We start from the raw sequence: 23251 nt of genomic DNA, 5'->3' as shown, positions 1-23251 counted from the left end.
AAAATTATAGAGGGAAGTCGTCACATGACAGAATCCATCACAGCCAGTTGTCACTTACACACCATCATTGTTCATTTACTCACATTCAGGAACATTTCAATATCAGAGTCCTACAACAAATATTACTTTCCTTAAACTATGTTGTTATTTCTCATGGTGTTCAAAGTGTAAGTAGAAGACGGTTACTGGGACTTTGTGTTAACAGGATCGTTGTGTGTATATTTTCCTCTGTGTTTCATTTCCCTTCTAGATGTTTCCCAGCAGTGATCAACACTCATTAAAGCAACTTTTTGGTTCCACCCTCATCACCACGTGAACTAAAGCCTCATCTAACTGGGTGCGATGGATTATCTCCTGCAGCTACAGACACAAGATGGCCACCCAAAAAGAGAAAATTAAGCTGATTTGAAATGATCAACAGAAATGTAAAGTCTCGGCCAAGAATATTACAGATGTGAAAGGACATGGTCCTTTTTGCAGCAGTGAGGCAGGAAAAGGTTCAGATCTTTACTGTGAAGGTTTGTTCTTTTTGTAGGTTTCATGTTTCAGCTCGAAGGTCTAAGCAGCTGCTGTGTCAACTTTTAATCTAGATCAGGTGAAAGAATTCCAGGTCCAGACCGGACTTTGATGTTCATCACAAGGTCACAATATCTGATTAAGATGAGTAATTAGTTCATTTTTGGAGTCAGAGTCTTTCTTTTGTTTTGCTTATTTTTTTTTAATGTCTCTGAAGTTTCTATCTTTATCTGATCAAGAGTTCTGCTCATTAATGATGAAAAATCAGCTCCAAATATCTGATTGTCTTTATTCTGTCAACACAAACTCAGGAACATACAGGACTGATCCAGAGACTCTAGTTGGCTGTGACATCACCCACTGGAGCAAATAGGTGCGGCCGATGTGAACACATGACTTTAGACGTCAATTTCACAGACGGGGGACAAATATGGGCTGTTACATGGAACTGATTCTCTGAGAAACAGTTTCCTGTCAGGGGCCGACTGAACAGGAGCTAGCTATAGTCTGGATTCAAGCTGGACACGAGTCACATTGTGGGACTTTAAGCGCGCACGCACGCACGCGCGCGCACACACACACACACACACACACACACACACACACACACACACACACACACACACACGGGAATGTTGAACACTCTGGAGAACGACAGCATCAGCGACCACTTGCCTTCAGCAACGCCACAAAACACCAGCAATCCTGACCACATCACCAGGACCAGGTCACATGACTGACTGTCATTTTCATACAGTTTGTCAGTCCATTAATACATGATCAACTTCTGCTCTTTGTGTTGACGTGCTGTGATCACTAATAAATACTCCTGATCAGACGCTCCAGCCTGGTCGTCATGACAGCAGCCTCCCTGATCTACACTGAGGTCACTATAGTGTTAAAGGGACACACTTGTGCATCTGTGTGTGTGACCTGTGTGATGATGTTTCAGAATGCTGCCGTAGTGCAGTATCAGACAGTTGTGTTACAGAGATTGGAAGACACCTAGACTCTGCGGGGCCCGGACAATGGCTTGTTGGTGTGAACTGGTCCAGACTGTGATCGGGGTCTCAGAGCCTGAGATCCTGGTTCAGAGGTGGCACCGTGGGCGGTCACATCATTACTGTCATCAGGCAGCTTCCTTTACCCAGCTCGTCCAATGAGAGAAGGTTGTTCCTGAGAGCGTTGCTGATTGGCGGGAAGGAGGTGCATTGCGTTGACGGTGGTCCAGGAAGGGGTTCAGATCCTTTCAAAATAAAAATCAATGAATAGAAACAGAACAGCCTCCCATTTACAAACAGCTCAGTTTTCTTCTATGAGGTTCAGGTCCAGTTCTGTACAGTCCCGCTCAAACACAGACTGCTGCGCCGCATCACGTTCGACTGCCTCCTCCTCTCCATCGTCGTCATCATCATCCTCACCGCACTCCTCGTCGCTCTCACTCAGTGGCCCGATGCTGCTGCGGCCTAGACACTCGGCTGGAGAACAGGAGCCCCGGAAGTCACCCATGAAGGGCTCCATGCCCATGCAGATGTCACCACCACAGGCAAGTCTGCTGCCACCACGCTCCAGACACTGTGGGTCAATGCTGCGCGTCTTAGGGGAGAGGAAACAGAATCAGGAACAGTTTTATTACCAGGTATGTGTAAACAACATACTAGGAATTTGACTCCAGAGACGACTCTGTCAGTGATGTCTTCACTTCATTCATTTACACATTGTCATTGTGGTTGTGTTGACAGACAGTAGAAGGAATTACAGGAACAGAACTTATGATGTCATACCTGAGTCATCTTGGTGAAGTCGAGGACAGGTCGGGCGCATGGTCGTTCCGGGTCTCTGCGTCTCTTCAGACCCGGTTTGAGCAGCAGCAGGTCACAGGGCTGTGAGTGGCAGCGCGGCAGCTGTGGTGGCAGACTGCGCCTCAGAGAGGACGGCGTGCTGCAGGCTGAGGAGGGCGAGGCGGGCACCGGGCCACCTGCTGCTACCACAGCTGATCCGGCTGTGGCTGAGCAGCTCGGTGGAGGCGCCATCGCTTGGCTTTGCACGGGGGGTGGAGGCAGGAAGGTGGAGGCTGCTGAGTCTCTGATGAGCACGGGGGAGAGAGAGAAACGCCTCTGAGGAGGAGGAGGTGGGTGGAGGGGAGAGGGAGAGGAGGAACAAGAGGAGGGGGACGGGAAGAAGCAGCAGCAGGCTCCTCCCCCTGCTGCGGCCTCGCTGGGGTCCCAGGGGAAACTCCATGGCAGTGGGGAGTCCGGAGACAGCGCCAGGCTGAAGAATGTTGGGCTAGACGAGGAGTGCAGCGACGAATTCAGAGAGGAGCTTGGGGCTCGGAGAGGACAGGCTCCTCCCCCTGCCACACCTGCACCTATAACCCCTCCTCCAACCCCTGGCCCCCCACCTGTAACACCAGCTCCCCCGTGGCACTGCTGCCGGCTGACAGGAGTCCAGACCCGAGAGGCGCTGGGCCGCCAGGTGTAGCGGCAGCGCGACAGGTCCTCCGGCACCGACAGTGAACGACAGTGGCGTTTGGGGGGTGGGGGAGGAGGGGGAGGGGGACCAGGACCAGGAGGTGCTGCCACTGCTCCAGGGAGGGACAGCTCCGATGCTGAGGTGCTGGGTGCCAGGGGCCGGTGCTGGGGTGGCTGAGAGGGGGTCCTGTCCAGGGGGTCGCCCCCCTCCTGCAGGTGGGCATCTGGGGGTACAAGGGGCACAGGGCCAGGGGGGAAACTAGAGCTCAGTAACCCCCCCTGCAGGCCAGACTTGGAGGGAGGGCAGAGCTGCCAGTAGCTGCTCTCTGTGAACACACACATTACAGGTATGAATAACTCTTTTACTGATCCAGGGGTCAACGGTCAGGATATGGCACTCCAGGTGAACTCACCAGGCATCAAGCCATCTGGGGGCCAGCACTCTATGAGGTTGTTCGGGTCCAGCAGGGACTGGGAGACAGAGACAAGTCATGTCAATATCACATATGATGACAACAGTGTGACAATGATGAGCAACTGCTGCTGACGATAGATATGAGATATGCAGATATGACCCGATATCTCAGGACATCATCACCTTGATGAAACTCCACCAACGAGAACAGAAAGGAGGTGGAAAACATAAAAGAACTTCAGTTCATACACTGCACTGTCATGGAATTTCATAGAAGTGCTAAAAACGAGGAAAAAGATCAGGACCTCCTCCTCATGCTGCCTAGTCAAAATCTGGTCTCAGCTACTATTAGTTTTAGTCAGGTCTCAATCTGGAGCTGGTGCATCACCACCGTCCTCAGGGTTGCAGGAGGAGGAGGACTGATTGATTTGGGATCTGCGTCCACAATCTGATCTGGATCTGAGTGTCCTATACTCACCAGGTAGAAGTCCCCCGATTGAGCAGGGTCGCCCTCCAGAATCTGATTCCTCAGGCTTTCCACCAGCAGCGGGACCACAGCATGGTGGCAGCAGACGTGGGGGGCTGGGTACGAGGGGCTGGGTGGGAAAGGGAAAAGAAAACAGGGAGGAGGAGGGGAGCCACACCCGTCTGTGTGTCCGTCCGTCCGTCCGTCACAGGAGGCGGGGGGCTGCTTGAGAATCCTCCTCCACCTTACCAATTCAGGGCCAGGTAGCCCCACCCACTCTCACAAGGACATAGTCAGCCAGCAGTTGCCCCTGGCAACGCACCTGGAGAGGAGGGAGATGTAGGTGAGTGTCACATGTTGATAAGTCCAGAAAACAGAATGGTTCAGTCTCAAAGATCTGAGACCTCAGAAACTTTCACAGTCCAAATTCAGAAATTAAGCCTTAAAACTTCTGGGACTTTGTGATGTCACAACAAAGCAGTCAATACCCTCAGGCCCGCCCCCAAAACAAGACACTTTGCTAGCAGCAAAGTCACACTGTTTTCCAGAAATCAGCCCTTCACCTGTACTCCCAAAGTTCTCACTGGCTGGAGTACAATTCTGTGTCAGATCTCTGCAGATGGATCAGAACCAGGATGGAACCAGATCTTTGTTTTCTGGAGGACTAAGGAGGAATCTTATTGGAAACAGGTGATGATGTCATCTGGGCTGAGCAAAGGTCACAGGGTGGACTGCTGCTGCAGTGTGGACATTTAAAGTCACATTCATGAAAACCACTCACTGTACTGACTGACAGTTGGCACCTGATTCACAGGAGGTCAGGGGCCACAGACCCGGCTCCCGGTGAGGGGGGTCCGGGCAGCGGAGGCCTCACAGCCGCCTCTCTAGTTCCGGGGCGGCTGAGGCCGCTGAGCATCCCCGGCTGCTGCTAGCTTGTGGCTAACGCATCCCATTGTTTTCAATGGGGGATGCTAGCACGCCTGTCCAGCGTCTTCTCTGTTTCAGCGAAGAATATTTGAAGAAATGTTGAATTTCTGACATTTACCGGGAAAAAAAAATGCAATTCCCGAGGGTCCCTGTTCCATCCGGGGCTAGCTGCCGTTAGCTCCCTATAAATAATATGTCATGTTATTTCTGTCAAGGTCGGCACAATAAATTCAGCCATCTTGCTCTGAAACTAACCGGCTGAACATTGAGCCCCCTCCGCAGCATCAGACTGCCGGCCCGGCCAACAGGAGCGACGGCGGCCGCCAGCAGCAGCAGCTAACGGACCGGCTAACGGCGGCTAACGGACCGGCTAGCAGCGTTAGCAGGTTCACAAAAACAACCGGAGCATCAGGGGGGCCGTCCGGGCTTCTCCGCCTCCTCCGGCCGGCCGCTCACACACCTTCCTCTTGACAACACCTGGAGCGCTCCGGGCCGACTCCCGGCAGAACCAGCCTCAGGTCTGACCGGCCTGTGAGCGGCGTGCCGCTGCGGGACGGAGGAGCCCGAACAGGCTAGCAGCAAACAAGCGGTCGTTTGGCTCCGAGTTCCGCGGGTGGCACTCTTACCTCGGCGGACAGCAGGTCCGGGGGCCGGGCTGCAGCGGCGGAGCTTGGCGTACTGATCCAAGAACGTATCCACCAGCCTGGATCCGAGCACCGCAGGGTCCGGGACCAGCCCACGATCCGGGTCCGGGTCCGGCCCAAGATCAGCGTCCGGTGGCTCCCGGTGATCTAAACATCATAATAACGAGCGGCGGACGTTCATAAATAACAGGAAGGGTCCGGGAGGGGGCGGGGCCTCACCGCATCACCTGTCCGTTATTTACCTCAGCTGCTCTCAGCACGTCCACAGCGCGGGAAGGCTCAGTCCTCCGCACAGAAACCACCGAAAACAACCGGGCCGCCGTCTGCCCGACAGCGGGGGCTGATGGGAGATGGAGTCCGCTCCCGGCAGCTTGTTTACAGCAGCCGGTCTGCCGCGGTGCCTGTTTAACGGACAAACCCACAGAAATTAAGTCAGCTCAGTCAGAGCACGTGCTTTCTGTTTGATTGGGTGGTCCAGTCTGTCAGTCACAGTGTAGCCCGCCCCCTAACCCCTCACCTCTACATGGCGTATCATTTCAAAATCATGTATTTCAGACTGAGACCATAAACTCATCAGGAAAACGTTTACTGAAAAGGGACAGTTTCCCATAGACTTCAGTACAGTGACTCCCCCCACCCCCAAACCAGTGGATTCATCCAATAGTTCAATAAGACCAGAGCTTAGTCTGAAGTTAACACTTTATTTACATCTTTATTAATCACATTTTTCCACCTCTGATCTCAAAAGTTAAGCAGCAAAGATACATTAACACAAAAAGTAAAAGAAAACTCACAACAACGCAAAGTGCTAAAGTTTTCCCTCCAATGATCAGTGTGTGTTTTTGAGAAAAAACATGGGAGACAGGTGGAGGAGGGGCCTGAGATGGAGCATGAGAGTGAATGTGGATGACAACGTGACACTGAACAGGAGTAAAACAGAACAAGTGACAACTAGCAGCTTTCCATTAGCTCAGGTGACAGGTGACCAATCAGTGCTAAGTACAGGAGGCGTTCATGAGCAGCCAGGAAATTACACTTCCTTGGCTGTAGGTGAGGATTGCCCCCCCCCCTCCGTGAAAAGATCATAGAGGACCAACTCCATTCAAGACCCTGTGACATCACTGCTGTCATAGTACATCTTCAGTGATCTTTAAAAACACACACACACACACACACACACACACACACGGTCCAGAGACCGTCAGTATGGGTTCCACAGGAGCTTGTCTGAGAACACGGGAACCTGCTGGTCATCAGAGCCCAAATCTACAAGGAAACAAACAAAGCAGCATCAGACTGGAGCTCCAGACTCAGGATCTGGACCAGCTCCTGTCAGACCTGCCAGTTTAACCTGTTGGTTTCAGCCTCAACAACACACCTGATTAAATACTGCCAAACATCAGTAGTTAGTATTCAATGAGCATCTGACCCTCTTCTGATTGGCTGACAATTCTGACTGATCCAATGAAAATGGAGCAGTTGAATGAAGTATAAACATCTACCTTCAGGCCAAATGGACCTTTAATCATTTAGCTCTGGTGACAAACAAACAGGGAACTATAATAGAATACAAAGACGTTGCTCCACTCGACTTCAAGCACATTGAAGTCGAGAACACTGAGGAACGACGCAGCACCACCTCACCGTGGGTGTGATCAGTCTCCAGCAGGAGGCGGAGCCAGTCAGTCATGCTGTCATCAGTGGTCAGCTGATTCCGGAGGGAATAACTCAGTCCGGGAGGAGAGCGGAGAGGCCGAAGGTTTGACTCCGCCTCCTGACAACACAAAATTGTCATCACGCCTAGCCACAGATGGACAAGATGACCATTAGTTTCAGATCAGCGATCAACTTGGCAGCATTACCGGGGAGACGGTCCAGGGTCCAGGTAGCTCCAGGGACAGAGGAGACACAGAGGAGGCTTTAGAGGCTGCTGGAGTCTCCTTCTCTCTCTGCTTCTCTCCTCTGTCCTCCCACAGGTCAGAGGTCATCTTCTCCAACTGGCTCTGCCTACACACACACACACGCAGCTGTGAGACATCAGTTCTGTTCAAAGCTGATCCCAAAAAAAAAAAAAAAAAGTTTAAGAAACTAAAAATCTAATCTTTACATAAATTTATACAGAATTAAACGCTGAGTTGTAAACGGCCTCATAATCATGTCAGTCTGATAGTCATTTGTGATTTCGGTTACCTACCTTCAGTTCTGATCTTTGATCCTAACCTGAAAAGATGTGATTGACCAACTCTGGAGCAATAATTAGACTCAGGCCCACTTACAGCTGCTCCACCGGGTCCGGTGTGTTGGCAGCGTCCAAGTGGTTGTCGCTTGGAGGGTCCCAAAGGTGCAGCGCTCGCCTCCACAGACGCACCTGCATGTCCCAGGAGCGCCGGCTGTACTTCCTGTATTTGTTGGGAGTGGAGGGGTGGAGCTTAGGGTCCCGCAGGTGTCTGAGGAGGAAGGGGGTCTATCATCAACATGTTACCTGATGACATCACAGGGCAGAGAGAGTGATGCCATCCCTCATGCCTGTTTGTACCCCCAGCCTGTGTGTGTGCGCCCCCCAACCCCCCTGGGTGTACATCACCTGGGGACCTGCTGCAGGTAGTTCTGGTAGCCACTTGTATTTTTGCCATACTGAATCTGTTTCTGCCGCCTCTTCAGAACGGCAGCGTTGGTCTCGGTGTTGGCTGGATCTGGCAGTCGGAGGTGGCAGCGACCGAGAGGGGACCTGCAGCAACATTGCGAGGGTTTGGGGGGGGTGGAAATCAGAGGTAACTGTTCTGACTGACTTAATTTCAGCTGTACTAACCTCTTGTTTTCCAGGTCATCTGTCCCCACAGCAACGCTGCTGGTCGACACTTTGAGGATACAGCGCTCCAGGATGGACGGCCTGAGGAGACAAATGTGTCAGATCTCCTGAATGAGACCAGCATACCAGAAAACCGTGACTTCTGACCTCTAACCCAGGACTGAGTAGACCTGGCCTGAAGCAGCTCCAACTGACACTGGAGGATTTACCAACCAGGGTTCTTCCAGTTCTGGAGTAAGTTCACTTCAGCACCACATGCAGACCAGATCCTGATCTGGGGTAAGTCCCCAAGTCCCAAAAACTTAGAGTCTGAACAAACCTGCGAGGTTTATTGCTGACAACTCTCTCTCGTCCTTGCATGCCGCTCACAGGAGGAGGAGATGGGACCGTGGAGACATTACTGTGGAGACAAGGAAGACCTCCAGCCAGAGACCAGGACCACATAACCAGCAAAAGCACCACCTGTGCCGAGAACAGGTGTGTCTCACCTGACCAGGCTGTCATAGACCGAGCTGCATCCGGGGAGGAGCCACGGCTCAGGGGCGCAGCGTCCTGACGTTCCAGTGGCCAGCAGCGGATCAGGGAGGCCATTCCACACAGTGGCCGACCAGCCCTTCATGCAGACACGTGACCAGGGGCTGAAACAGAAGCTGAGGACCCCAAGACGATCAAACCCACAGACCACAACCCACACCAAGACTAATCATGTTCATTCACAGGGGCGGGGCCAGAGGGGTTTGAGGGATGGACATCTGGACACCATCAGCTGACCTCAGTGAACCAATGACCACCTGCTGACATCACATCTGAAAGAGGAAGTAACTGAACTAAAAACCTGCATCAATCTGAGCTGAGTGACTTCATGTCTGCTGGGGGAGTCTAAACTAATACCTTTACATCCAGTGACCTCACATCCTGCTGAGGTCATTGTCTCTAAAGTCCTTCACAGTAAAGCTCCTCAAAAGGTCTTCCTGTTTCCATCTGTATCACGGTTCAACAGTGGCATCACGATGACATCATGAGACAGAGGCTCATTTTCAAAAATAAGAGCAGAAACAGACAGACCCTGTTCAGACCTGCAGCTCTACTGGAATCCCCTGAGACCATAAACACGGAGGATACCACAGCCTCCAAGACCGACGGTGCACCTGCGACCGGACACCGGAGGATCACACTCGTCCGGTCACCGTGCCGTGTAAAGCCCAGATTCCCGGTACCGACCTGTTGTGGAGTAGCGGGCTTTGAGCTGCAGTTTCCGGTCCACTCGTTGACATTTTTGCAGTTAACGTTTGGCGCCTTCACTTCACACGGACAGACGCCATTGATCTGCTTTCACAGCTTTTTAATGAGATACACCTGAGGGGGGCGGGGCCTGCCGGATCACCTGTGCCGCATATCAACTGCTGTGACGATATGATGTATTTCTACTTTGGTCGACTACTTCAATGTTCAATTTTTCCTCCTCACTTCAGTTACTCAATATAAGGAGTTCTATTATTAATTAATTTTACAAACTATATCCATAACATAAATCCCAAGCACACAAAACGCACAGATAAACACTTTGTTGTTTTTATTGATTAAAAATTATGAAATATAAAACATAATTCAAATGTCATGAATAGAAATAAAATTGTGATAATCCTCTGCTCACTCTACTAAGTAAAAATCTGATGTTTATATCATTTAATTCACAGACAGTTATATTTAATAATAAATAATTTGGTGCTTTGCTTACTTACATGTTCACTTCTTACATTATTTACTTTAAACTTTGTTTGCTGTATATTGTTTTATAAAAATGAACTTTTTTGAAAGAAAATCTGAAAATAGCAATATATATTATAATATATGTACTTATTGTAAAACCATCACTGAAAAAAACTTCATTCATAAAATGACTGACCCTTTAAGTTTCTTCATTTCGATCATTGTAAATAATTTAAAGACGGAAACAGGTCATTGTCATTCGCCCTGTCCTTCCGGTACCTGGACACACCTGAGGCTGAGGTCGTCCGGAGGAGTCACGTTTTTAAAAGCTTCAGGTGTTACCAATAACCCCCCCCCCTCCACACACACACACACACACACACACACACACACACACACACACACACACACACACACACACACACACACACACACACACACACACACACACACACACACACACACACACACACACACACACACACACACACACACACACAAACAACCCAGCCCAGCCCCTCCCACTCCTTCGTCACTAAGGAAACAAGATGGCGTCCGGCAGCGGGGTGAGTTTCAGCTTCTGGTTTGCTTCTGGCTTCTTTTTGTGTGTAAAAAGATAAACGCTGGGCTCTGCTGGGCTGTAGGGTCCCAGTGTGTCTGTCTGGTTATCAGATTGATCTACGAGCCGAACTGGGTCCGTCTAGAGTCTCTTAAACCGGGAACCCGTCCGGTCCGAGGACGGCAGCTAATGGCTAACCGGAGATATCCCGCTAACACGCTAAAGGCTTTCGGTTTTTTGTTAAACTTTACGGCGTTTTCTAACGTTGTTTGTCTTTATTTTTATTTGTCCTAACAGCTGACCGGCTTTGTTTAGTTTGGTCTTCTGTTAATTGTTGGCACGAGCCCCGCTAACAATAACAACAGTAATAACTAACACTTCCGGGCTTCCTTCAAATTAAAAACACGAGTCCATGAACAGAAACTTTAATTTATTTTTAAAATGTTTTAATTCCGAGATACATCCTCCTAAAACAGGAACATAAAACTGGCGATAAACAAAGATATATATATATATATATATATATATATATATATATATATATTTTTTTTTTTTTTTTTTTTTTTTTTTTCTTTCCCCTCTCTCTGGTTAATGTATTATTTAGTCCTCCATCTAAATAAAGAGGAAGGTTTTTCATGTGACCAGACTCCATGAGGACAAGACCACCTCCTGGTCCTGCTCTGTGGTCACATGTCTTAGTGTCTAACTGAGGTGGTGTATTCTTCGCTGACTCTGGACATTGTTCGTCCTCCAGTCCGGTAAGAACGACTTCCGTCGGAAGTGGGACAAAGATGAGTACGAGAATCTGGCTCAGAAACGGCTGGCAGAGGAGCGAGATCGGGAGAGGAGAGATGGTGAGAACGTGGTTCTGGACCTGGTTTGCTTTATTTCTTAATTTCCTCAGTGACTCACAAAGACTAAAGTGTGTGTCTTTGCCTCACCACCCCCCAGGAAAAACGGCTCCCCCAGTCAAGCGGGACCTCCTCCGTCACAGGGACTATAAAGTGGACCTGGAGTCCAAACTGGGGAAGACCATTGTCATCACGAAGACCACACCTCAGGCTGAGATGGGCGGGTCTGTCTGAGTTGTTCTTCTGATACAACTGAATTCTGTAATTATTACTGTGTGTGTGTGTGTGTGTGTGGGGGGGTTGTGTCACCTCCCCTGTCCCTCTTATTGGCTTTTTTCATCTTCTCTCAGGTATTACTGTAATGTTTGTGACTGTGTCGTGAAGGACTCCATCAACTTCCTGGATCACATCAATGGGAAGAAACGTGAGTTCAGAGGCCAGCTGCAGGATGGCATTACGGCTGTTTCCATGGTTACTTCATTGTGTGTGTGTGTGTGTGTGTGTGTGTATAGATCAGAGGAATCTGGGCATGTCAATGCGTGTTGAGCGCTCGTCTCTGGATCAGGTGAAGAAGCGTTTTGAGGTGAACAAGAAGAAGCTGGAGGAGAAGCAGAAGGAGTACGACTTCGAGGAGCGAATGAAGGAGCTGAGGGAGGAGGTGAGGTTGGGGCCACGCCCCCAGTCACAAATCATGGTCAACTGATCACGTTACCCCTGTAGGGACAGCCTTCACTGAGCTGTAGAGGAGCTGAGGTCACCTGTGTTTGTGATGTCATCAGGAGGAGAAGGCGAAAGCCTACAAAAAGGAGAAGCAGAAGGAGAGGAAGCGCCGGGCGGAGGAGGATGTGGATTTTGAGGAGGATGACGAGATGGCGGCAGTGATGGGTTTCTCAGGCTTTGGATCATCCAAGAAGAGTCACTGACGCTCTGCACCCAGGCTCCGAGCCAAGGGCCGCACTGCAACGGTACTGGAGGCTGGTGTTAGCTCCGCCCCCTCTTCAGACTGCACTGACAGGGCTGCAGGTGCCGTCTTCTGGACTTTCCTCCTTTGTCCTGGTTCAGGCTTTTACTTTTTTTACTTCATACCAGCTCTTATTTTGGTAGCTTTCTCCATCACTCACTGTCCTGATGACGTTTTCTGCGGCAGCTTCCTGTCACAGTGAGTGAAAAAGAGTGATGCCAGGAGAGGAAGCTGCGAGAAACGGTGGACGACTGTATGTTTCCTGTAACATGAAGATGGTGAAGAGTCTGACAGTGATGTGTTTAAGTTCCTGAAGACAAAATCATTAAAATATCCCTTTTTTTTATATATATATATATATATATATATATATATATATATATATATATATATACCAGAAACTGTTTCTTCCTCCTTCCTGATTTTAAAAAATTAAAGTTGTAATATGAAGTTAAAGAGGAAGCAGAATGTCAATGAACCTTGCGTCTTCAGGAAACACTAAATAAAACAATTTTATTTTGAAAAGTTTGATCAGTTTCCTTTTGAATGTTAATTGTTTCCGGTTGATGCTACTGCATTTTCTGCCAGTCAGTGAATGCACCACCAACATGGTGCTTGTCATCAGGGGTCTTGTGATGCCTTCGAGGACTGCTCAGTGGGTTGGAATCTGTCATTTGAGCTCTAACATTGTCATATGGTTCCATCAGTTCTTTGGCCTGGACCAGGTGTGATGTCACCATGATAGTGGGTTGAGACCTGATGAGCCCTGACAGAACCTGAAGAAAGACATTCAGACCAGTTCAGGTCAGTAATCATCTTCATGTTGTTGGTCTGCCTGAGGAGATGTGTAACTATGATCAACAAGAAGAGGAAGTTCACTCTGCTGATTAATGACTTGCTGTTACTGCAGCAGATGCATCTACACATGCTCAGTACAGCTCCACAAACAGAACACCTTTGTTTCAACTGATGATCTCACCACATCAGAACCAGAGCTCAACTAGACCTGTGTCTGACCAGATCTTGACTTTGGAAGTTATGATTCACATGGTTGTTACCGTGGTAACAGCCTCTATAGGCGAGGGCTCCTTGTTGATGAAGTCAGAGGCAGATGTCACTGGATCAGTCCGGGTCAGTCCTGGTGCTGAACCACAGGCTCTCCAGGCCTGGCTCCAGGAGACTGACAGCATGACTGTGGTGCATTAATGTCTGGGGAAGCATCTGGACGGTGGACCAGAGGAGGAACTTCCTGTTGACGTTCTAGTTCACTGAAGAAGAGAAGTTGAAATCTTATTTGCATTTTCACGCTACTGCGCCGCAGTTACCGTAAATACTGCCAGCAAAGGGTAAGTTTATTTTGGTGTCTGAGTCACCACCGAGCCCATAGTCGTCGTCATCACTCTGTAACCTTTTCTGAACTGGGGACCAACAGGTGGATGGGGCTTATATTTGGGGACGTGGATGAGGGCAGTAACTGCTTTGTGATATCACAAAGCAGTTACTGCCCTCATCCTTTAACTCTGTGGAGGTAAAGCATTAAAGTCGTCTGCATCGCGATGAGGCAACAGTTAAAGGGCTCCACCCCCTCTGTGGCACTATAGTCTGTTCCGCTCTGTGGTCACGGCTGCTGCCTTCACCCTTCTTCACCCCCCCCCATCACTTCCTGTCAGAGAGAGAGAGAGAGAGAGGGAGGGAGGAGGAGGAGGAGGGGGGAGGAAAGACGAGCAACGACAGAGAGACAGATTCAGGCACAGACGAAGATAGAAGGAAGCCATTTTGTTTCCACGGTGACAAGTCTGCCATTCCCTGTTCTCCTCTGACTAACTGACACGGCGTGGACAGGAAGTTCAATTGTCTGAAGGCGCTGAACCAACAGGCGGTTTTGTCTCGAAGAGTCACCCAGAAAGGAGCAAGGAGGACGCTGGACCAGGACCAGCAGAGTCTATTCTCAGGGACCCACAAGGCTGCAAGGAGGAAGTGAACGCCGTCGTCAGGCAGAGGTCAGGTGATCGTCAGCTGGTCACTGGTTGGTCTGTGATGCAAGATGAGCTCGGACCGAGTCCCATCAAGGTCAGAGGTCATGGGGTGGAACCCGCAGCAGCTGGCTGATTACCTGAAGAGGGTGAGACCTGGACACGCTGTGACATCACAGGTCATGTGACACAGCAACATGAACAAAACTACATAAGCTGAACACAACACATTACGCAAAAACACAGGTAACATGACCATCCAACTGCACTGAGCATGTGCAAATCTGTGAAACAGAAGAAGATTTTAGGGAAGGAAAGGATGTAGGGAAAGAGGGGGATGAAACCAGGAAATAGAATAGAATGCTTTTATTGTCATAATACATCAGCACAATGAGATTAGAGCATCACCAGCATCAGTGTAAAAAGAAAGTGTTAAGGAAAATATACAAATATGTACAAAACCAGGAAGCAGAGGGAGGAAAGAGTGGTGAAGCAAAGGAAAGGAGGTAAGGAGGTAGGAAAAGTTAGTAGGAGATGAAGTGTGAGACCAACAGTGTCCTTCCGTTTTACCCGCCTTCCTTCCTTGCTCCCATCTTTCCTGCCCTTCTTCCCTTCCTCCTTTCCTTCCGTCTGTCCCCAGGTGAATCTGTCTGGCTGTGATAAGGTGGTGATGAAGAACAACATCAGCGGCTCCAGATTTGTGGTAAGTCAACACACACCTGGGGGAGGAGGTCTAATGTAGGGGGTGTGGTCGTCCTGACGTTCTCTGTTCCTCTGCAGAACCTGAGTGATAATGACCTTCAGAAGTTCCCCAAGCTTTTTGCCCCGTGAGTACTGACCTCAACCTGACTCCGCCTACAGGTCTGAGGTTATATGACCCCGCCCCCCCATATGATGCATAAGGTCATGTTGTCATCCATCAGTGAAGTTTTAAATTAGGTTTCAAGCTAATGAAGCTATTGAAACTAATGAATGTTTGAGCTGTTGGAGGTTTGATTAGTGATTATTGGATGAGGTCAGACTGTGGTTGAACCAATCAGGCTCTGAGGGAGGGACTACATGCAGCAACAAGTTTGGTTTCCCTGGTGATCAATCCAAGGGATCCTTTGTTTCCTTAGAAACAGTCAGATCAATCAGACCAGATCAAGCTCTTGACTCGGGACTGACCTACTCTATGTCTCCTCAGGATGATTTCGAAGATCAGCTGTGAGATCGGCCGAAAGGAGGAGAAGAGGGGCCTGTTTGGGAAAAAGTAGGTCCACACAACAGGAAGTGATGCGCTCAATGGCTGCTGCTGAAATGTTCAAAGAACTGATGTTTGTTCTCTGTTCTGCAGAACGACACCCAAATACCCGGAGCCAGGTAGGACGTGGTGTGTGTGTATTCGTCTTTGTGTATTCATTGATGTGTAACCCCCCCCCCCCCCCCCCTCTCCGCAGATGCCGGTGTGGACGCTCAGGGTTGGGGTGAAGACGAGTTTGTGAGTCTGATCTCATTTGAACTACTTCCTGAATTTCATGTCATGTTTCCTGGTGAAATGCATGTCCAAAGTTTCTCTGTAGTTTCATTTGTATGTCGTTTGTCCACCTCTCTGTTTCCTCCTTCGGACCATCAGGACGATGAAGATTTTGATGACGACTATGAGAGTCCAAACAGCGGCAATGACGATGGCAGCGGAGGAGACTACGAGTCTCCGAACGACGACGTGGACGCCAATGACTACGAGCCCCCGCCCTCTGAACCCCCGGAGGACCTGCCCCACCTGCTGTGCCCCACGCAGCCCATTGGAGACGGGGAATACATCGGTAACCATGACAATAACGATGATGTCACAGTGAGACATCTTAAAAACCAACTAACATGCCAACGACTGAGATCAGGACCGTGATCCGATCAAACCAGATCAGACCTTTAAACTGGATCAAGAGGATTTCATTTTAACTTTGAACCTGGACTCTGACTCCACTCCATATGGGAAAATGTCCCTCCTCCTCAGTAAACGTTTTCCTGATGAGTTTATGGTCTCAGTCTGAAATACAACATGATGTTCATTTTGTGTGTTTGTAGATAACAGGGATAACCAGTTTCGGGGGCCACCCCCTGCTGTCAGTCCCCGGCCCCCCGTCTCGTCCCTGACGGCCCCGTCCCCCCGGATGGTGAGTCTGTCGTAGCTTCAGTGTTTGGACTGAAGTCAGGTTCCTGTTGGTGTTAAATGAAGCTGGTGTGTGTTTGCAGGGCGATGCCTTCAGGAGAGATCCCTCCCCCCACGTTAGCGGACGACCATCAGGAAAAGGTGAGTCAGCTGCTGATGTAAAAGTCACATGTTAATTGACTGATGCTGTAACTCTGTTACCAGGACAACTAGGACCCGATCGATGTGGATTTTTTTAGGGCCGATACCGATTAATCGGCAGATTTTTTTTTTTTTTATTTAAGTAATATATCTACACATTTACTTATTTTTTGAACAAATGACTGCTTCTGAGCCTTTCACACTCTTCTACAAAGAATTAAAGGCAGAAAACTAATTTCAAATCCTTCTTATTGCTGAATCAAGCAGCATATTGACATGACAACCATCCTAACCCTAACCCTAACCCAACATTAGGCACCATTAGCTTTTAAAAAATAATAATAATCAGGAACGCTCAATATACCGTAGGCTACTGCTCTTCACGCCGACAGGAAGACCGACTGATCATCTGATCTTTCAGTAATATTCCACGTATTCCTCATGAATCAAACTAGGACCAGAGAAGCGTTTTCACCGACTGGCCGCCCTCCTCTCCTGTCTTGTCTCAGTGAGAGAAGTAGCTGGTTGATTCCGTAATGGCACGGCTAATATGTGTAGCAAGGCTAATTCTAACTTTAGCTTGCATATTGCATTGTGCTTAAACGTTAACTCAGCGTGACCGAGAAGACCGAGATCGTGAAGTTGGTTTAATGGAAACTATTTCCCGCGGAGGCGGACCTCTCTCCTCCAGATCCGTCTCTGGTTGCAGAGACTAACCCTAACCCTGCAGGAAGAGTCTTTTCAAAGTAAAACCGAGTCTTAATCCCCGCATTTTATTTCTGAAAATATCAGAGACAATCGGCGAATTTTGGCCGATTACCGATTATTCCAAACGGGCTATAATCGGCCGATAAATCGGTCGGGCCATAATGACAACCACGCCCTTCACCGCCTGGTGGTGAAGATGAAAGCAGAGTTTAAACTAATTGTTGTGACATCATAATGACAGTTCTCTCAGCCGGACGGTTTCAGTTTGGTATGTCGAGTCACGTGACGCCGTTTGTCACATTAATTTTGTGCTTTTGTTTTCCTTAAGCGCCTCCAGAGCCGCCACAGATTTTTCGTGGCAACAAACCGGGAAGAGATTCAGGATCCAACTCCTCCCCCATCCGAGGTGTATCATCCACTTCCTGCCCTTTAATTTCATTTAAGTATCCACTTTCACGTTAACTCTGCTTGTGATGTGTTCAGGGACCCTTTAAACTTTAAAATGTAAAACAAAAATAACAAACAGTTCAATGCAATTTTTTTTCATAGTAGTTTAAAGCTTCTGTAGCAAACAAAAAAACTGTGTTTTAACAACCTGATTTTGTTTCAATCACAGGACCTCAGCGCAACACGGTGAGTGTTTCATTCAATAAACTTTATTCAACAACACGTAACAGAAAACTACATTTCATACTGGACTCATCAGAACCTGCTGAGCTGTAAAGACTGAACATAACTTGAATAAGTTAAGTAATCAGGACCAGGACTCTGTGGACTTTATGTCTGTCCAACATGGTTTTAACTGTATTTCTTTGCCTTCTAGCCGGGGACGCAGTCTTGGAAGTAAGTGCATTTGACTAATAACTAAAAAAAACTGATGATTGAAGGGAAGTTGGATTCTGGGTGTATCCAGGTCTTTTCCAAGATCACGGGTCCACCTTAAATTGAATTATAAACTGTCACCTGTAAATCTGCAGGATGACTGGAATTTATTTTAATCTCTCAGCTCTTCTGTGTTCTTTGGGTCCAGGCCTCAGTTGGATGTCCAGGACGGTCCCACCTGGTCCAAACCTCCCGTCCCTCCTCCGTCTTCCAGTGCCATCAACAGAAGCAACTCATCTGCCCGCGTTCTGCCCACCAGGTCAGATCTCAGCCACCATCGCATGACGTTTTCTTCACATGTTCTGAGACTGAGCTGATGTTTCTGTCCTTTCATTGAACAGGTTTGACACAAAGAGAGAGGTGAGTTTTTGTCAACAAGTTTAAAATCATAATACAAAGATAAATACACAAACAATTGGAGAGCAAGAAAAAATACTAACACTGAAGAGAGAAGAAAGTAAAGTGTTTTGATGGAAAACCATTTTACATTTGAATATTTTTTATTACGATGGAGAATTAATGCAGAACTATGACCTTTCTTCTTTTCATCAGCAACCAAATGATGAAGGTGAGACTTATATTTTATTCATTATTCATTTAGTTTTATTTTTAAATTAAATTGATGTATTTTATTTTGAACCTTTCTATTTACTGTGCTCAGTTTTATTTATTTCTCAGGAGCCGACCAAAATATCCCAGAATGCATTTAGCTGCTATTTTATATCTGTATCGTGATTTCTGGAATGATTTTTGAAATTCTGCCTCTCTCCTCCAGCTCCTAAACACAACACCTTCCCCCTCCCCAGTAAAAGTCTGCCCCCCCGCTCTGGACTTCCTGGGCCCCCCCCACGCCACGGAGACAGGTGGGATCAGCAGGAAGTGGCTGTAGGAACAGGAAGTTTGCTTCACATCAGATGTGACACACAGTTTTATTTATGGGGACACTTCAGGTAGTAGGAAGTCCTGATGTTGATGAGAAGGACCTGAATCTGTCCGTGCCGACAAAAGGCTCTAATGTTTAAATTTAGTTTTACTAGTAATGCATGTGGAAGAAAATATAAACAGTATGAAAATGTTGAAATACAAGACTACAGATTCAAAGATAATAAATCTTTATTCACAGGCCTGAGCTCAAAAGCTGCGGTTAGACTTTAATGCTCCAAACCTCAGTATCTGTGTCTGAATGGTTTTGTGTTGAACGTGAACAATCTGTTTGTGTTTTCTTTGTCTTTTTGCAGTCTCCCCCTCGGCGTCCCCAAACAACTTTCTGGTAAGACCTCACACACAACTCGGCATTCTGGGAAACCATCTCTTTGTTTTTCTATCTGAGAGTTAGCCTTGTGTTTGTTAGCTTAGCATAAAGACTATAAGCATAGCTCTGATGCCCAGCAGCAGAGAACGACATGAATTACAGACCATTCAAGCCAAACTTTATTTAAGCTGTATGATGTAGAAACAGCAAGTGGCGTTTTGTCATTTACTGTGTGTGTGTGTGTGTGTGTGTGTGTGTGTGTGTGCGCACGCACAGCTGTTGAACACAGTGGCAGATCAGACCGAGCATCATTCCGTCCGGCGGCAGCACCACACACACAGGTTGGTTTTTGTGTATATTTGGAGGCCAACACTAATAACTAATGATCTGTGGACATTAAAGCAATAGAAGAAGTAACTCATTCCCGATTTAAACTAAAATTATTCAAATCAAAGTCAAAGTTTTGAAAATATAATTATTCTGATTAACAATTATTCACTAACCATCTTCAGTCCACAGGATGTTTCTCCTCCATCAGCTGCTCTTCACAGCTTTTATTCCTTATGATGGTTCTTCCTGTTGTCTCCTCAAACTAGCTAATCAGCTCTTTTTTTTCTCTTCATCCATCCATTCTCATCCTCCATCTTTGATAGTAACCTCTAGGGACATGTCTCTATTGTATGCTCCTATTGGCTCCGGTGGGTGATGTCACAGCCAATCAGAGTCTCTGGATCAGTCCTGTATGTTTCTGAGTTTATTGTGTTGACAGAATAAAGACAATCAGATATTTGGAGCTTATTTTTCATCATTAATGAGCAGAACTCCTGATCAGATAAAGAGAGAAACGACCCAAACACATGAGAGGAACTTTTCTTTGGAGAAGAAGGAAACATTCCTTTGAGTGTTTAGTTAGTGAGCTACAATGAAAAACAGAAGTGTTGTCCTTCAGTGTGATAAACAGCAGGTGGTGCTGTTGACCTGGTGTTTTAACAAAGATACAACATATACTGTGTGTGTCTGTGATGCAGGAGCTGGACTCTCTCTGGTATGTGGGGAAGGTGACCAGGGGTCAGGCTGAAGGATGTTTGAAACAAGTCCACAAGGTAAGCCAACAGTAAAAAAAAAAAAAAAAAAAAAAGAAAAGAACTGAGATTGATGATTCTTTCAAATGCTGAATCTAAAATATCTTTAGAATAAAATGTTGCTGGTGTAAATGCGCAAAAGTGTCATCAGTAAAAGTATAATGGTACAACCAGAAATCTCAGGCAGAAGTAGGCTGAGGGGGGGCGGCCATCTACCTCGACTGGTTGGGTTGAGAAAGGGAGAGGGAGATGCTCAGTCCTTCGCCCAGCAGTCTCAGCCTGTAGCAGCAGAGCTGAAGAGTAGAGGACTTTAACTTCTTAAAAATATCAGCTGTGTCATACAGAAAGCTTTTTAGGCTGGTCTAAAGAGTCTGCCCCGGACAGAGAAGAGGAGCCTGATAACTGAAGCATCTGCCTCCAGATTTACTCTTGGAGACTCTCGGAACCACAAGTAAACCTCCATCTAGAGAGCGGAGTGGCCTGCTAGGACAGTAAGGAACTATGAGCTCTCTGAGATATGATGGAGTTTGGCCATTAAGAGCTTTATATGTTAAAAGAAGGATTTTGAATTCTACTCTATATTTTACTGGCAGCCAATGAAGAGCAGCTAACACGGGAGAGATATGATCTCTTTTCCTAGTTCCTGTTAATATTCGTGCAGCAGCGTTCTGAATTAACTGAAGGCCTTTTAGAGATTTGTTTGGACATCCAGATAGTAATGAGTTACAGTAGTCCAGCCTAGAAGTTACAAATGCATGGACTAGTTTTTCTGCATCATCCTGAGAAAGGATGTTTTTGATAATGTTGCCTAGAGGAAGCAGATAAAGCGTAAAGAGGATTGGTCCAAGTACCGAATCCTGTGGGACTCCATGACTGACTACAGTACATGAGGAGGAGCTGTTGTTTACATGAACAAACTGATGTCTATCTGATAAGTAGGATTTGAACCACTTTAGTGCAGTTCCTTTAATCCCAATTTCATGTTTCAGTCTCTAAAATAAAATATTATGGTCAACTAGGACATCCCTTTATTCAACACTGATGATGGAAACGTTGTTGTGATTCTATCAAATCTCAACAAAAACGCCAAACAAATCAAAGAAAAAGAAAAAAGAAAGGGAGAAAGAAAAAGAGTTGCCTCCTGACAGTCTTTACATAGAATTAATTTTTCAAAAGACTCCTTAGTCCAGAGTCCAGGTCCAGGTCAGACACATTTGAGCACGGTGAGTCAATGAGCACATCTCATGTGACATCACTTCTTGATGATGTCCCTCCACAATGAAACTCCAGACAAACCTGCAGGCTGCAGAACTCCTGAGAAAATCCTCTTGTTTGATATCCTCAGAGGTTTAGCTGCAGGACCTGCACCTTTGTCTCTGTCAATAACCAGGACGGTGTCTGTGTGTCTCTGTCGAGGATGGGGCGTACCTGGTGAGGGACAGCACCCGACAGCTGGCCAATCAGCCCTTCACCCTCATGGTCTTCTACCAGGAGAAAGTCTACAACATCCAGATCAGACAGCAGCACCAGCAGTTCCTGCTGGGAACCGGCCTCAAAGCCCAGGAGGTATACATACACACCTGAGTGTGTTGAATTCATTCATCCGTCTTTGTCTCATGTGGACATGTCCAGCTAACTGTCTGTCCACAGTCGTGTTACTGAAGGAAGGAGCATTTCACGAGCTAACGAAACCTGCAGATCTGTTTACCTGAAAGAGCGACCTGGATGAAGGCGAAGTTCCATCCAGTTAACATCAGGCTAATGTGTGTCGGTGTGTCTGTCTGTGTGTGTCCAGTCTTTCCCTTCAGTCAGTGAAATCATCGCTCATTACTCAAAGTGTCCGCTGCTCCTCATCAATGCAAAGAATCGGAGCTCCAGTCAGCAGAATCAGTGTCTCCTCTCCGACCCGGCTGGATCCTACATGAGCAGACAGACCTGGTCCTGACTGGACCAGATTGAACCAGATCAACCGAACTCAGGCACAACTGTCAAAGTCTCCAACTAAGTCTCCCTCTGGACAAAGGATGGAGGTTTTTGTGAATTAGTTTTGTGGTTTGTTTATTTTTTTCTCAGTTAACAGCAGCCTGTAGTTCATTGTCTCCTCAGAATTTTCAGATACTTGCTGTATTCAGAGCTAAATGTTGGTCTCTGTGTTTCGCTCATTCAAACTGATATTCATGTCAGAATGTTTCGTTAGCTGAGCTCAATAAAACTCTTTTAGAATGAAACATCAGAAGTGTTCAGATCATTGAATCTCTCTTACAGTTACAGTTGACCCCCCCCCCCAGCCTGTTTGTTGTTTTGTCTGCCTCCAACCGCCATCACACACACTTTGTCAACCACTTATCGCACAAACTGGTATCTTTCTCCTGATGTCTGGTCCTGGTGTCTCTCGTCCTCATCTGTCTGTTTCATCTGGAGCCAGCAGGTGGTGGGTGGGGTGGCTGATCTACAATCAGATCCAGGAAGCAGCTGATGTGATTGGAGGATGGTAATGACAACAGAGCTTCATCCAGTGACATCAGCACCGAACAGTCTCCATTCAGAATCGGCCCATTAAACATGGTGTCTGTAACCATGGTAACACTGGTGTTGTCCACCTGGTGATCTGTCACTAAATGAGGGCGATGTGAATAAAGTTTTATTTGACTGGATTATTGAAGTATATGGGGAAATGTCCCTCTTCCCTGATGAGTTTATGGTCTCAGTCTCTTGTTTAGTTGTCAATACAA

General features: G+C 47.4%; 4 protein-coding genes across 6 annotated transcripts; 2 read left to right on the top strand and 2 right to left on the bottom strand.

Annotated features, from left to right (window-relative positions):
• Window positions 1-1059: 1059 nt before the first annotated feature.
• On the bottom strand, window positions 1060-5813 carry fam53c (family with sequence similarity 53 member C). 3 transcript variants are annotated; one of them, XM_029519722.1, is made up of 6 exons: window positions 5682-5813; window positions 5422-5586; window positions 3881-4190; window positions 3401-3458; window positions 2301-3313; window positions 1060-2112 (listed from the first exon to the last, which is right to left on the bottom strand). In XM_029519722.1, exons 4-6 carry the CDS (start codon window positions 3405-3407, stop codon window positions 1819-1821), a joined length of 1314 nt encoding a protein of 437 aa, XP_029375582.1. In that variant the 5' UTR covers window positions 3408-3458; window positions 3881-4190; window positions 5422-5586; window positions 5682-5813; the 3' UTR covers window positions 1060-1818. The 3 variants fall into 3 exon arrangements, with proteins under 3 accessions (XP_029375582.1, XP_029375583.1, XP_029375584.1); XM_029519723.1 differs by lacking the exons at window positions 5422-5586; window positions 5682-5813 and adding an exon at window positions 4650-4674; XM_029519724.1 differs by having other exon boundaries at window positions 2078-2104; window positions 5422-5717.
• An 827-nt stretch (window positions 5814-6640) lies between these two features.
• slbp2 (stem-loop binding protein 2) lies at window positions 6641-9522 on the bottom strand. The gene is made up of 9 exons (XM_029520072.1): window positions 9470-9522; window positions 8737-8898; window positions 8568-8648; window positions 8249-8329; window positions 8024-8167; window positions 7716-7886; window positions 7302-7446; window positions 7084-7213; window positions 6641-6705 (listed from the first exon to the last, which is right to left on the bottom strand). The coding sequence occupies exons 1-9, from the start codon at window positions 9520-9522 to the stop codon at window positions 6641-6643; spliced, it is 1032 nt and encodes a 343-aa protein (XP_029375932.1).
• A 952-nt stretch (window positions 9523-10474) lies between these two features.
• On the top strand, window positions 10475-12711 carry zmat2 (zinc finger, matrin-type 2). The gene is made up of 6 exons (XM_029519530.1): window positions 10475-10524; window positions 11272-11371; window positions 11469-11592; window positions 11719-11792; window positions 11881-12026; window positions 12148-12711. The coding sequence occupies exons 1-6, from the start codon at window positions 10507-10509 to the stop codon at window positions 12289-12291; spliced, it is 606 nt and encodes a 201-aa protein (XP_029375390.1). The 5' UTR covers window positions 10475-10506; the 3' UTR covers window positions 12292-12711.
• A 1345-nt stretch (window positions 12712-14056) lies between these two features.
• On the top strand, window positions 14057-22750 carry lcp2a (lymphocyte cytosolic protein 2a). Its single transcript, XM_029519539.1, has 21 exons — window positions 14057-14451; window positions 14943-15005; window positions 15083-15129; window positions 15489-15554; window positions 15639-15664; window positions 15742-15782; window positions 15918-16107; window positions 16370-16458; window positions 16538-16595; window positions 17632-17709; window positions 17920-17936; window positions 18127-18146; window positions 18334-18444; window positions 18527-18545; window positions 18738-18753; window positions 18961-19048; window positions 19424-19455; window positions 19714-19778; window positions 20466-20540; window positions 21936-22085; window positions 22315-22750. The coding sequence occupies exons 1-21, from the start codon at window positions 14374-14376 to the stop codon at window positions 22462-22464; spliced, it is 1479 nt and encodes a 492-aa protein (XP_029375399.1). The 5' UTR covers window positions 14057-14373; the 3' UTR covers window positions 22465-22750.
• The last annotated feature ends 501 nt before the right edge of the window (window positions 22751-23251 follow it).

The sequence above is a fragment of the Echeneis naucrates genome, chromosome 14 (assembly GCF_900963305.1).
Source record: "Echeneis naucrates chromosome 14, fEcheNa1.1, whole genome shotgun sequence".
Classification (NCBI taxonomy): domain Eukaryota; kingdom Metazoa; phylum Chordata; class Actinopteri; order Carangiformes; family Echeneidae; genus Echeneis; species Echeneis naucrates.
The sequence above is the reverse complement of the archived record's forward strand: the minus strand, read 5'-3'. Positions and strand labels throughout refer to the sequence as shown.

Bases quoted from the DNA above. Each gene is read 5' to 3' on its own strand.
- slbp2 (XM_029520072.1), bottom strand. From the start codon at position 9,522: ATGTCAACGAGTGGACCGGAAACTGCAGCTCAAAGCCCGCTACTCCAC. The intron at 8,899-9,469 runs GTCGGTACCGGG...TGGGGTCCTCAG, and splicing joins AGCCCGCTACTCCACAACAG to CTTCTGTTTCAGCCCCTGGT. The intron at 8,649-8,736 runs GTGAGACACACC...TTGTCTCCACAG, and splicing joins GTCTATGACAGCCTGGTCAG to TAATGTCTCCACGGTCCCAT.
- fam53c (XM_029519722.1), bottom strand. The intron at 2,113-2,300 runs GTATGACATCAT...CTCTCCCCTAAG, and splicing joins ACTTCACCAAGATGACTCAG to ACGCGCAGCATTGACCCACA.
- zmat2 (XM_029519530.1), top strand. The intron at 11,372-11,468 runs GTGAGAACGTGG...ACCACCCCCCAG, and splicing joins AGATCGGGAGAGGAGAGATG to GAAAAACGGCTCCCCCAGTC. The intron at 11,793-11,880 runs GTGAGTTCAGAG...GTGTGTGTATAG, and splicing joins TCACATCAATGGGAAGAAAC to ATCAGAGGAATCTGGGCATG.
- lcp2a (XM_029519539.1), top strand. From the start codon at position 14,374: ATGAGCTCGGACCGAGTCCCATCAAGGTCAGAGGTCATGGGGTGGAAC. The intron at 16,108-16,369 runs GTAACCATGACA...GTGTGTTTGTAG, and splicing joins TGGAGACGGGGAATACATCG to ATAACAGGGATAACCAGTTT. The intron at 16,596-17,631 runs GTGAGTCAGCTG...GTTTTCCTTAAG, and splicing joins CGGACGACCATCAGGAAAAG to CGCCTCCAGAGCCGCCACAG.